The sequence below is a fragment of the Anas platyrhynchos genome, chromosome 12, assembly GCF_047663525.1.
Source record: "Anas platyrhynchos isolate ZD024472 breed Pekin duck chromosome 12, IASCAAS_PekinDuck_T2T, whole genome shotgun sequence".
In the NCBI taxonomy this organism is placed as follows: domain Eukaryota; kingdom Metazoa; phylum Chordata; class Aves; order Anseriformes; family Anatidae; genus Anas; species Anas platyrhynchos.
This window is the reverse complement of record NC_092598.1, coordinates 1,302,543-1,314,420: the sequence shown is the minus strand read 5'-3', so window position 1 is coordinate 1,314,420 and position 11,878 is coordinate 1,302,543. Positions and strand designations below refer to the sequence as shown.

Genomic DNA, 11,878 nt, shown 5'->3' with positions numbered 1-11,878 from the left:
GGTGCTGTTTGAATCCTTTAATGGTGTCAGTCGTGTAGTGGCGGCCCCGCGGGGAGGATGTGCCTTGCCCTAGCTGCCCCGGTACGTTGTGTAGGAGTAGGGGCTGATCAGCAGCGGGACGTGCAGCTTCTGGGTTGGGTCAGTGATGGTGAAGACGACCTAGGGGAGAGCAAAAAGGGAGTGAGGGGGAGAAAACCCCAGCCACAAGCAGCCCCTGCCCCTCTCCCTGTCATCTGGGACCACTCCAAGCAGCGCAGCAGGAGGTGGCTGGGGGGAGAGAGCTCCTGCAAGCATGGACACTGCCTCCAGCCCCCCTGCAGCTCTGACAGTGACCAGGGCTGGCTCCCAGAGGCACCAGGCACCCCCCTCTGTGCCCTTCAGCCAGGTACCTCCACGAAGGGGTAGAAGCTGCTGTACCCCAGGCTCTCCCAGTACGCCGCCGTCTCAAAGTGCAGCTTGTAGGTGCCAGCCTTAGCCTGCCCCGGAGGCAGGAGGGGCAGGCAGCGCCCGTCCTCATCCGTCCACCTAAAAAACACAAGGAGGCACAAGATGATGGCCCTAAAAGCCTCCCCCCGTAGCTCTCTCAGCTGGGGGTCTCGGGGGGGACGGGGCTGTGTGGTGTCACCTCCCCTACCTCTGTGCCAGCTCCCTCCACTGCGCCCCCGGCTCCTGCAGCTGGGCCAGGCGCAGGGCGAGGCGGGCAGCGGGCAGCCCCGTGGCCGTGTTCAGCACGTGGGTGGTCAGGGAGCCCTGCGGCCTCTCCGTGCCTCCAACCTGCAGCGGGGGAGCAGTGAGGGCTGGGGGGCTCCCCAAAAGCACTGTCCTGCTCCCCCCAGCACCACCACCCGAGCACTCCACCCCGAGGAGTAAATATTTGGCATGGGTAGCGGGGGGGTGAGGGGAACCCAGGGTGGGCAGGGCACAGTGCTGGTGTCAGTGCAGCTGGGTCCCTTCGGGAACTTCTCCATCCCCAGCACCCTGCTGTGCCTGCCAGGTCCCAGGGGTGCACCCCAACGCCCCCAGCAGCTGCCTGCATGCCCAGGGCACCGCCGCTGTGCACGGCGTGGGCACCCTGCCTGCCTTTCTGCCTGGAAGGAGGGCTGCCAGGCTCCCCGTTCAGCCCCGTGTTGGCGTGCACCAACGGGCCACCGCGCGGGCTGGCCTGGCCCCCAGGGAGGAAGCGGCCATGTCCCTGTCACCTTCCCAGCCTGCACCGATCGCGGTGTCACCACATCACGTGTGGCACACGTTAACCCTGCAAGCTCTCCGGCGCTGCCTGGGGCAGGCAGCCAGCACGGGGTCGGGGCGCTGCCCCTTCCCCCACGGCAGCCCCTGGCTGTGCTCGGTGGGGTGGGACCCCCCAAAACCACCCCAGCTGCTCCTCTGGGGTTGCCCCAAGTGCCTTCCCCTAACCCAGGTCCGGCTGTGGGCTTTGGCTTCCCCGACCAGGAGGCACAACGGCAAGCGAGGGCTCGCGGTAGCTTACCTGCCTCTCCTCCGTCCCGCTCTGCCAGGTCCCTGCACCCGGTGCCACCCCGCAGGCTGCCATCCCCTGTCCCAGACACCTTCCCCAGGGAGCTGCTGGGACCAGGCGCCGCTATCCCGGCACGCTCCTCCCCGGCTGGGCCGGCCCGTGCAGGCGGCTCCCCAGCAGCCGGCACACCCCGGTGCGCCCCGACGGAACCCGTGCTCTGGCGGCACCGCAGCCCCGGGGCTGGCAGCCCCAAGTCCGGCTGGATTTTGGGACGACCGGGACTGGTTGAGCCACAGTGGAGCTGCCGGCCCAGCCTCCCCCTGCAAAGAGCTCAGAGCGCGTGAGCGGGGCCGGGCACGTGGAAGCTGCGAGGAGCAGGCAGCGGGATCACCGCGGGCAAGCCCTGCTCGTCTGACCTGCCTGCCTCCCCTCCTGCGCCGCCGGGAGGGCCCGGCGCCTCATCTGCGTGCTGATAGCAGTGGTGCTGGTGGCTGGGAGCCTGCGTCCGTCCCTGTCGGCAGCTTCAGGGGGTGTTTGGGGACCACCTGCTGCGCACACGGTGCCTGGGTGGGCAGTGAGAGCCAGGGGAACGCAGAGGCTGAGCGCCTGGGGCAGGGGGGCCGTGCCCAGGACAAGGCTCATCTGCACCTCCAGCCTGCTGCGGCCGTGGGGATCACCCAGGTGAGGGGGACAGGGACGGTCACCCCGATGTGGGGGAGAGGGGAAAACGATTCCCTGGAGCCGGCTCGAGTAGGGGAGACAGGTACCATGGTGAAGCTGAAGATGGGAACGTTGCTGATGGCATCCCTGATGTTGACGATGGCAGTGGCAGTGAACGCTCTCTGCTCACAGTTTTCGGCTGCCCCTTCACAATCGCACACCTGGGCTTTGACTTCTGTCATCTGCGCCTTGCCCTGGCTGTCCGTCAGCTTCAGGAAGATGCTGTACTCCCCGGGCTCCAGCTCCTTCTTCAGTTTCAGGACCAGCGAGTCTTGTGTGGGGGAGACAGGGCTTGGGGTCAAGGTGTGTCCCAGCTCCCACATCTGGGGACAGCCTCAGCACCCGCAGGGCTTTGCCACATGGCAGTGCCACCATGGGGACCGGTAGGAGCTCCAGGGGCATTCAGGGTGGCTCAGGGGGATCTGGCTAGGATGCGGCCCTTGCTCGGTGTCCCCCCACTGCCCTGCACCACAGGTGGGTGGCTGGCACGGACCCCACAGCACCTACCTTGGCCGAATATCTCAACGGTCCAGTTGGTGCCGGAGCCGTGCTCCAGCGCTGCCTGGAACGGGTAGGTGTTTGGGGGCAGATCCTTGTCCACGATGGTCAGCGTCTGGTCCTCAGGCTGCCGGCTGCAGATGTCGAAGATGCGGGGCTCCGGCGTGGGCCCGTTGTCGTTCACGTCCTGGAGGAGCAGCAGCAGCGTCCCCGTGCCCGTTGCGTCCGGCACCCCTGCGGAGCTGGGCGTTAGCGAGGTGCCTGCAGCCCGTCCCCGCGCCCTGCACGGCCGCCCCGTGTCCCCGCAGCCCCCGCTGCCCACAGCGCGTCCTCACCGTTGTCCACGGCCAGGACGATGGCCTTGTAGGTGCTGTTGATGGCGTGCACCGACTCGCGGTCCAGCGGCTGGGCGGCCGTGACGATGCCGTTCTCGGGGTCGATGGCCAGCCACCCCGCGGGGTCGCTGCCCATGCGGTACCTGGGCAAGGGAGGGTCAGCGGGGGGCTCGGTGCCCAGCCTGGCCCCTCTGGCCGGGCGGGACGGGGCACGCAGCCCTCGCGCCCCCAGCATCTCCCCCAACTCACGTGATCCTGTTCCTCTGGTCCTTGTCGGGGTCCTGGGCCGTGTAGGAGGCGACCTCGTGCCCCACCGGCAGGTCCTCCGGCACCTCCACCCTCTTGACGGGGGGCACGAAGACGGGGGGCTCGTTCACATCCCTGACGAGCACCAGCACGCTGGCCGAGGAGAGCCCGAGGGACACGGAGAGGGGGACCTTGTTCTCCACCGTCACCACGAGGTCGTAGCGGTTCCTGGTCTCGTAGTCCAGGCCCTGGAGGCGGCAGAGAGGAGCTGGGCTGGGAGCGGTGCTGGGGGGGACGCGTCCCACATGGGGCAGCCCCAGGAACCCCCAGACCCACCTTGGCGGTCCTCAGGATGCCGTCGTTGGTGTTGGGGTCGGTGGTGATGCTGAAGGTGCCGTCCTGGTCCCCGCTCTTGATGCGGTAGACGGCTTGCCAGGCCGGGGAGCCCGGCATGTCCTGGTCCGTCACGTGCAGCCTGGCCACCTCCAGCCCCACCTCGTTCTCGGGCACCGTCCCCTCGTACTGCGGGAGGGGCGCAGGGACGGTCAGCGCGGGTTGGGGCTGGGGGCAGCGGGGGAAGCGGCTCGCGGGAGCCAGCATGGGGGGGAGCTCGGTACCATGGTGGGGTCGAAGATGGGGATGTTGTCGTTGGCATCCGTGACCTCGATGACGGCCGTGGCGGTGGTGGACAGCCCCGTGCCCTCCTGGTCCGTGGCCTGGACGATCAGCGTGTAGTTGGGGGTGGTCTGCAAGCGGAGAGCACCACGGTCAGGGGCGCCCCACGGCTGCTCCCACCGTGGGGGTGCCGGGACACGGCCGGGCGCCCACCTCGCGGTCCAGCCCCGTGCCGAGGACGCTGATGACGCCCTTCTGGGGGTCGATGGTGAACATCTGGGGGTGCGGTTTGGGCGGCTCCTGGCTGACGATGGAGTAGCTGACGATGCCGTTGTTCACGGTCACCGCGTCGTCCGCATCCGTGGCGTTCACGGTCATCACAGAGGTACCTGGCGCAGGGACGGGACGGGACGAGGAGACGTCACTCACGGGACGAGCCCCGTGGGTGCCACCGTCAGCCTGGCGCAGCTCCGTCCTGGGACCCCGGGGCCCCCCCACCCCCACCCCACGCACCCGGCTTGGCGTTCTCCTCGATGTAGCCGACGAAGAGCTGCTTGGTGAAGACGGGCTTGTTGTCGTTCTGGTCCCTCACCGTGATGATGATCTCCATGGGGTCCTCCACGGGCTGCCCGTTGGCCGACACGGCGTGGGAGAAGATCTGCGGGGGCACCGTCAGTGGCGTGGCCCCCTCGAGACCCCCCGGCACCCCCAGTCCCGGCCCCCACTCACGACGTATTTCTCGATCTCCTCGCGGTCCAGCGGCTTCGTCACCTCCAGCCACCCCGTCTCACGCTCGATGGTGAAGACGCCCACGGGGGGGCTGTCCACCCCCTGCCCAGTGATGCTGTAGAAAACTTTGATCTCCTTGTCCTTGTTGGATTTGATCTGGGGGGGAGGCGGGGGGCTGTTAGAGGGGCCTGGCACTCCACAGAGGTACCCACGTCCCCCCCGGGGCTGCTCAGCCCGGCCATAGGGCCTGGCGCTGGCTCAGCCTTCGTCCCCGCACCGTGGGGGCCACGTACCTGCACCAGCTGCTTGGGGAAGGGCCCCCGGTGGTTCTCGGGGCAGCTGATGGGGGGGATGACCCAGTCCCTCTTCTGCCTTCGGAGGCTGCGGCCAGACTTGGAGAAGGCCACGTCATCTACGTGGGTGCTGAGCACCGTGACCTGCAGGATGCAGAGCAGCGGGAGGGCAGCGGGGCTGTGCCGTGCGGGTTTCCTCTCCCCTCCTTGTCGCCCCTCACCGATGCGCAGCAGCCCCCAGAGCGCCCTACCTGCAGGAGGAGGAGGAGAAGGAGCAGGAGGAAGGTGCAGGGTGCCATAGCTCCGGCCACTCCGGGTGCTCCGAGCGCTGACCAGGGCCAGCTCCGTGCCCTTGGACTGTGCCCCTGGCAAAGCTCCCAGCAGTGCCCACGTGGGTGCCAGCGCAGGGGGTGCCAGCCCCCGGCCCCGCTGCGCCCCCCCGGCCCCACAGGGTGCCTGGGGAGGGTCGGGGTGCGGGGCCGTGCACGCAGGTGCTGTTCCGTGCCCGGGGGGTGCCCAGACACCGGCACCCCCGTTGGGACGGCAGCTCCGTGCTGTGCCTCACCGCTCAGCCCCCCGGAGCTGGGGGGGGTCGCGGCTCTCCACCTCCCACCCCCGGGCACCGGCTGCCGCTGCCCCAACGGGGTGCGCGTGGAGAGCCCGGGGGGGCGCACGGAGGTGGCGGCGAAACGGAGGCACCGGGGGGGGCGCGGCGGAACCGGGGAGGACCTGGGGAGGTCGGGGAACACCCCGGGAGGGGCGCACGGGGGGACCGGGAACGGCTCGGCGGGGGGGGGGCGGGACCGGGGAGGGACCGGGCGGGGCGAGGCGGGACCGGACCGGGCGGGGCGGGGCGGGGCGGGGCGGGGGGGGCCGGTCGGTACCTGCGCGGCCGCGGCCTCACCTGGAGCCGCGCGGAGCAGCGGGCGGGGGCGCGGCGCTCGGTAGCGGCGGGGCCATGCGGGGGTCGCGCTCCGGGCTCTGCCCGCTCCTCCTGCTCCTGCTCCTCCCGCCTGCCGCCGCCCCGGCCCGGCCGTGCGCTCCCCCGGGGCCAGGTAAGCGGCGCCGTCGGGGCGCGGGGAGCATCACCGGGCCGGCGGAGGGGGGGCTTTGGGGGCGCCGCCACGCCGGGAGGCACCGGCACCGGGGCGGTGGGGGCAGGTGAGCTGCCCCGGGCTGGGCTGGGGGTGGTGGAGAGCCCCCCCCTTGCTGCGGTGCTCGGCCCGGTTCTTCCCCTCTCGCCCCCCAACTTGGGGGCCCGGTGCTAGCCGCGGTGCGGAGCCGGTTGGTGCCCTCGGGGTGCGGGGCTGGGCAGCGCTGCGGGGCTGCTGTGCCCCCCCCCCGGGCCGTGGGCTCGCTCCTTTGCCCCCTGGCCGTGTCCCCGGCATCGCGGGGCGACCCCATCGCAGGCTGTGGGCTGGTCGCGGACCCCCCTTTTCGGGCCGGGGGGGCTCTGGCGGTGCCGCTCGGGCTCCGTCGGCTGATGCCGGCGCCTCCGGTCGGCGGAGAGCGGCCGGGAGCCGCCGGGCAGGGCGGGACCCCGCGGGTCGGTGCCAGGCGCCGGGCTGCCGCTGGGACCGGTCGCCCCGGGGCCACCTTCTCCGGTACGGGCGGGGGGCTCGGGGGCACGGCGGGGCGGCAGGGGCCGGTTCCCGGGGCTGGCTCCCGGTGCCGGCGGGGCCGCCCGCCGTGTTTACTCGTCGGCATCCCCGGGGAACGGAGCTGCTCGGGAACCACGACCGCAGGCAGCGCTCCCCTAATGGCTGCGGAGCGCTGAAAGCTCTGGCCCTGAGAGCTCTCACCGTGCCAGCCCTGACCTCAGCCCGCCCGGCTGCCGAGTGCTGCGGGCAGCTCCTGCCAGGCTGGGGCCGTGGGCAGGGGCTGGGGCCGGCCGGGGGGCTGCAGCCCCTCCGTGGGAGCTCGTAGCCAGGAGCCCACCCGGGCTCGGCTCCATCCCCACAGAGGCGGGCAGGGTGCCCAGGCTGCGTGGTGCCGAGGAACCCCGGGGGCATGGGGGGAGCCTGGTGCTGGAGCGGGGCTGCAGACCCCAACCCCACGGCGAGGGCTGGCTCCTCGTGCCCTGGTGTGGCCGTGGCCCTCGTGGTGTGGCCGTGGTGATTCCATCCCCAGCACCATCCCTGATTGCTGGCGAGAGTTGCCCTCCAGGCACCAGCTCTGCCCCAGCATGGGGTCCAAGGGGCCCCCCTGGGGACCTGCTCCTGCTCCCCCAGCCCAGGACCTGCTACGCCCGCGGGGCACAGCTCTCCTCGCCCTGCTTCCATCGCTCTCCCTGCTCCTGGCAGCCTTTTGGCCAGCGCGGCCGGAGCAGGCTTAGCACTGCTAATCCCCTAATCCTGCGGGGTGCTGGGGGTGCCGGGGCTGGGCCCGGCATGGCGCGGGGGCGCAGCGTGGCTTTGGGTGCAGGGCCCTGCTGCAGTGCGGGTCCCAGCCTGGGGTGGTGATTGGGGAGGGGGGGAGGGAGCAGGCGGTGACACACAGAGGTGGGAGGCGCGGGGCAGGGCCCTGCGTGCCCAGGAATTTCCCCGTCATCTCCGAAACAAAGCCAAAACCGAGCTCCTGCCCGCCCCCAGTGCCGGGAACCACTCCGGCCTCCCCCTCCTGATCCTAATCCCCAGGGCTCAGCCGGGCTGGCCGGGAGCTCCCGGGGCCAAGCAGGGGGCACGTGGAGCATGGCTGGGGTGGGGGCAGCAGGTTGTGTCCCCTCCGTGGCCACCCTGACCCCTGCCCCTCACAGCAGGCGATGGCACGGTGCAGTACGAGGACGAGGAGCCCCACATGGGAGCGGTGGCACCGAGGCCCCCAGGGTGGCTGCCTGTGACTCCCCAGGATGCCACCATCCTGCCAGGCCCTGTGCGGAGCCGGCGCTCCCTGCAGGTAATGCTCCTGGGAGCCCCCCCCAGGCAAACACCCCCGTCCCCCAGACCTTCCCCGCGTGGCTGCTCCCTCACCCCGCTCTCCTTCCCACCAGGAGGTCCCCGATGTCCCCAGGGCTCTGAGGAGGCGGAAGAGGGACTGGGTGATCCCTCCCATCAAGGTCCCTGAAAATGAGAGGGGTCCCTTCCCCAAAAAGCTGGTTCAGGTATGGAGGGGGCCCAGAGGCGTGGGTGGGTGCCCTGGGGTGGGGTGATGCTCTGGTTGTGCCCGTCACCATTGCATCTGGGCATGCATCTGGAGCTGGGCATGGATGTGTGCGCCCAGGGCAGTGGAGGTGCCGGCCATGGGCATGGGTGGGTGCCAGGACGGGGTGCGGTGCCATGGGGGGGCTGCCAAGCCCCAGCACTGAGCGCTGCTGCGCACCCCTCCAGATCAAATCCAACCGGGACCGGGAGGCGAAGATCTTCTACAGCATCACGGGGCAGGGGGCGGACACCCCCCCCGAGGGCATCTTCACCATCGAGAAGGAGACGGGCTGGATGAAGGTGACGCAGCCGCTGGACCGGGAGCACATGGACAAGTACCACGTAGGTGCCAGCTGGGGAAGGGGGGGGGGGGGGCGCTGGGGCAGGCGCTGTGCCAGCTCCATGCTCACCCCTCTGCCTCGCAGCTCTTCTCCCACGCCGTGTCCGAGAACGGCAAGCCCGTGGAGGAGCCGATGGAGATCATAGTGACGGTGACGGACCAGAACGACAACAAGCCCCAATTCACGCAGGAGGTGTTCAGGGGCTCCGTGCCCGAGGGTGCTTTGCCAGGTAGGGCCGGTGCCACGGTGCTTTGGGTGTGGCGTGGCCCCATGGGGAAACTCTGCCTCCTGCTGGATGTGTCCTTGGAGAGCCCCAGGACTGCCCCTCCTGGGGACATGGGTGCCCTGTCCCTCCCTCACACGGACGCCCCATCCCACAGGCACCTCGGTGATGCAGGTGAACGCCACGGATGCAGATGATGCGGTGGAAACCTACAACGGTGTCCTTGCCTACTCCATCCTCAGCCAGGAGCCGCGGGAGCCCCATCCCCACATGTTCACCGTCAACAGGGCCACCGGCACCCTCAGCGTCATTGCCAGCGGCCTCGACCGTGAGGTGGGACCTGCGGCACCGTGGGGGTGGCGCTGGCACCGGGCGGGCTGCGGGGTGCTGACGGGTGTCTGTCTGTCTGTCTGTCTGCCCCCCGCAGCGTGTGCGGGAGTACACGCTGACCGTGCAGGCAGCCGACCTGGATGGCGAGGGGCTGACCACCACAGCGCTGGCCGTGATTGAGATCACGGATGTGAACGACAACGCCCCCGAGTTTGACCCCAAAACGGTAACGTGGCTGTCAGGCGGGCAGGGTGGGCTGGGCATGGCGGGATTGGTGCTGATGGTCCCCAATGCACAGTACGAGGCGGCCGTGCCGGAGAACGAGGCCGGGCTGGAGGTGACCCGGCTGCACACCACGGACCTGGACGAGCCCCAGACGCCGGCGTGGCGCGCCGTCTACTCCATCGTGCGCGGCAACGAGGGCGGCGCCTTCACCATCACCACCGACCCTGCCAGCAACGAGGGCGTCCTGCGGACAGCCAAGGTGCGTGTCCCGTGCCCGTCCCCGCGGTGTGGCCACCCGCCCTGCGTGGTGCTGCCCGTCCCATCCTGTGCCCTCCTGCAGGCTCTGGACTACGAGGCCAAGCGGCAGTTTGTGCTCCACGTGGCCGTGGCGAACGAGGCGCCCTTCGCCGTCAAGCTGCCCACGGCCACGGCCACGGTGACGGTCAGCGTGGAGGATGTGAACGAGGCACCCGTCTTTGACCCCCCGGTGCGGCTCGCCCAGGTGGCGGAGGACGCGTCGCTGGGGCAGCTCCTCGCCTCCTACACGGCCCAGGACCCCGACAGAGCCCAGCGGCAGCGCATCAAGTGAGTGGGGCTGGGGTTGGGGTTGGGGCTAGGGGGGTCCTGCTGCCGTGCCCCCGTGGGACCAGCACCCTCTGTCCCCCAGGTACGTGGTGGGCAGCGACCCAGCGGGCTGGCTGGACGTGCACCCGGAGAATGGGCTCATCACGGCGCGGGACCACCTGGACCGCGAGTCGCCCTTCGCCAAGAACAGCACCTACGTGGCCGTGCTGCTGGCCGTGGACGACGGTGAGGCGCGGTGGCCATGAAAGGAGCCCTTGTTCCTGCCGGGTGCTGTCCCACGTGAGGGACACGTGCTCCTGGTGTCACGGGGGTGCTGCATCCCGGCTCGCTCCCTTGGGCAGGGAGCGGTGCCCGCGCGGTCTGGTCCTTGGGGGTGGGAGGGAGGCCCTGCTCTTGGGGTGCCCCGCCAGCCCGGCTCCTCTCGGCAGGTTCTCCACCCGCCACGGGCACTGGCACCCTGCTCCTCACCCTGCTGGACGTGAACGACCACGGCCCTGAGCCTGAGCCCCGCAACATCGTTGTCTGCAACCGCAGCCCCGTGCCCCAGGTCCTCACCGTCATCGACAGGGACCTGCCCCCCAACACGGGTCCCTTCCGTGCCGAGCTGAGCCACGGCTCGGGGGACAGCTGGGCGGTGGAGGTCGGGGACACCGGTAAGGAAGGGGCTCAGTGCGATGGGTGCCTCAGCTGCTGCGGGGGCAGGCACCCCAGGTCACCCATATCACTCCTCTCACGCAGGTGACACGGTCACCTTGCGGCTGACGGAGCCGCTGGAGCAGGAGGAGTACAGCGTCTACCTGCGGCTCTTCGACCGCCAGGGCAAGGACCAGGTCACCGTCATCAAGGCACAAGTGTGTGACTGCCAGGGCCGGGTGGAGAGCTGCGCCTACGAGCCGCAGGTGGCCACCGGCGTGCCCATCATCCTCGCCGTCCTGGGCGCCCTCCTGGCTTTTCTGAGTGAGTGGGGGTTTGGAGGGGCTGCGCCCCACCCGTGGGTGCTGGGGTGCCCCCACTGATGCCGCTCCTCTCCCGCAGTCATCCTCCTGCTGCTGCTGCTCTTTGTGAGGAGGAGGAAGGTGGTGAAGGAGCCGCTGCTGCTGCCGGAGGACGACACGCGGGACAACGTCTTCTACTACGGGGAGGAGGGCGGGGGCGAGGAGGACCAGGTGGGTGCCGGGGATGGGGGTGTCCCCGTGTCACCACGGGCTGGCCTGACCCCGCGCTGTCCCCACGCAGGACTACGACCTGAGCCAGCTGCACCGCGGCCTGGATGCCCGCCCTGAGGTGATCCGCAACGATGTGGCCCCCCCGCTGATGGCGGCCCCCCAGTACCGGCCCCGGCCCGCCAACCCCGAGGACATCGGCACCTTCATCGATGAGGTGAGCCCCTTCCCCTGCCGGGGGGGCCCTGGGGCAGCTCCAGCTCCCCGCTGAGCTCCTCTTCTATCCCCCCCCAGAACCTGAAGGCGGCTGACACGGACCCCACGGCCCCCCCCTACGACTCCCTGCTGGTGTTCGACTACGAGGGCAGCGGTTCGGAGGCCGCCTCGCTCAGCTCCCTCAACTCCTCCGACTCCGACCAGGACCAGGACTACGACTACCTCAACGAGTGGGGCAACCGCTTCAAGAAGCTGGCCGAGCTCTATGGTGGCGGGGAGGACGATGAGTAGGGCCCCCCCCGGCCCCCCTGTGCTGCTGCTCCTGCTGCCCAAAGCCTTACCCCCCTGCTGTGCCTTGGGGCCGGCGCTGCCCCCCCTTCCCCCCGCACTCCCTCTGATGCCTTCTGCGTCTGCTGAAGCGGCCTCAGCTTCCTCCTGTGTATTTTTTAATGAAATAAATGTAGTGTGATGATACGGACGGGCTAAGCTGGGTTAGGTAGAAGTTTTAATAAAGGATGTGGATTTCTTTTTTTTTTTTAAGATCCTCCTGTCTCTGTGCGCTTCTGTGGGGCTGGAGGAGTGGGGGGGGGACCACAGAAACACTGCTGGGCTGGGGACCTGCAGCATCACCGGGGGGGTGCTGAGGCAGTGGGGTCTCTCCCCAGGGCTGTCCCTGTCCCCATGCAGAAGGGGGAGGACGAGGTGGATGCCAGGGAAGCAGCTGGTGGTGCTGGGAGGGCACTGG

At 69.9% G+C, this 11,878-nt stretch overlaps 2 protein-coding genes across 4 annotated transcripts; one reads left to right on the top strand and one right to left on the bottom strand.

Moving 5' to 3' along the window:
* Nucleotides 1-2: 2 nt before the first annotated feature.
* LOC106020320 (cadherin-1) lies at nucleotides 3-5,694 on the bottom strand. The gene is made up of 14 exons (XM_038185336.2): nucleotides 5,162-5,694; nucleotides 4,911-5,054; nucleotides 4,618-4,773; nucleotides 4,402-4,546; nucleotides 4,102-4,277; nucleotides 3,891-4,019; nucleotides 3,610-3,795; nucleotides 3,277-3,521; nucleotides 3,028-3,170; nucleotides 2,702-2,926; nucleotides 2,242-2,465; nucleotides 635-774; nucleotides 390-525; nucleotides 3-159 (listed from the first exon to the last, which is right to left on the bottom strand). The coding sequence occupies exons 1-14, from the start codon at nucleotides 5,207-5,209 to the stop codon at nucleotides 70-72; spliced, it is 2,187 nt and encodes a 728-aa protein (XP_038041264.1). The 5' UTR covers nucleotides 5,210-5,694; the 3' UTR covers nucleotides 3-69.
* A 69-nt stretch (nucleotides 5,695-5,763) lies between these two features.
* On the top strand, nucleotides 5,764-11,677 carry LOC106020454 (B-cadherin). 3 transcript variants are annotated; one of them, XM_027465871.3, is made up of 15 exons: nucleotides 5,765-5,965; nucleotides 7,666-7,805; nucleotides 7,900-8,010; nucleotides 8,237-8,392; nucleotides 8,476-8,620; nucleotides 8,772-8,947; nucleotides 9,042-9,170; nucleotides 9,243-9,428; nucleotides 9,510-9,754; nucleotides 9,837-9,979; nucleotides 10,183-10,407; nucleotides 10,493-10,711; nucleotides 10,790-10,920; nucleotides 10,991-11,134; nucleotides 11,212-11,677. In XM_027465871.3, the coding sequence occupies exons 1-15, from the start codon at nucleotides 5,869-5,871 to the stop codon at nucleotides 11,422-11,424; spliced, it is 2,460 nt and encodes an 819-aa protein (XP_027321672.1). In that variant the 5' UTR covers nucleotides 5,765-5,868; the 3' UTR covers nucleotides 11,425-11,677. The 3 variants fall into 3 exon arrangements, with proteins under 3 accessions (XP_038041263.1, XP_027321672.1, XP_038041262.1); XM_038185335.2 differs by having other exon boundaries at nucleotides 5,764-5,965; nucleotides 7,669-7,805; nucleotides 9,243-9,754; XM_038185334.2 differs by having other exon boundaries at nucleotides 9,243-9,754.
* Nucleotides 11,678-11,878: the final 201 nt, after the last annotated feature.

Excerpts from the sequence above, each read along its gene's own strand:
- LOC106020320 (XM_038185336.2), bottom strand. The coding sequence starts at position 5,209 with ATGGCACCCTGCACCTTCCTCCTGCTCCTTCTCCTCCTCCTCCTGCAG. Across the intron at positions 3,796-3,890 it reads CCATCTTCGACCCCACCATG|TACGAGGGGACGGTGCCCGA; the intron begins GTACCGAGCTCC and ends CCCCTCCCGCAG. Across the intron at positions 2,466-2,701 it reads CGTTGAGATATTCGGCCAAG|ACTCGCTGGTCCTGAAACTG; the intron begins GTAGGTGCTGTG and ends CCCCCACACAAG.
- LOC106020454 (XM_038185334.2), top strand. The coding sequence starts at position 5,869 with ATGCGGGGGTCGCGCTCCGGGCTCTGCCCGCTCCTCCTGCTCCTGCTC. Across the intron at positions 9,980-10,182 it reads GCTGCTGGCCGTGGACGACG|GTTCTCCACCCGCCACGGGC; the intron begins GTGAGGCGCGGT and ends TCCTCTCGGCAG. Across the intron at positions 10,408-10,492 it reads GGTGGAGGTCGGGGACACCG|GTGACACGGTCACCTTGCGG; the intron begins GTAAGGAAGGGG and ends CCTCTCACGCAG.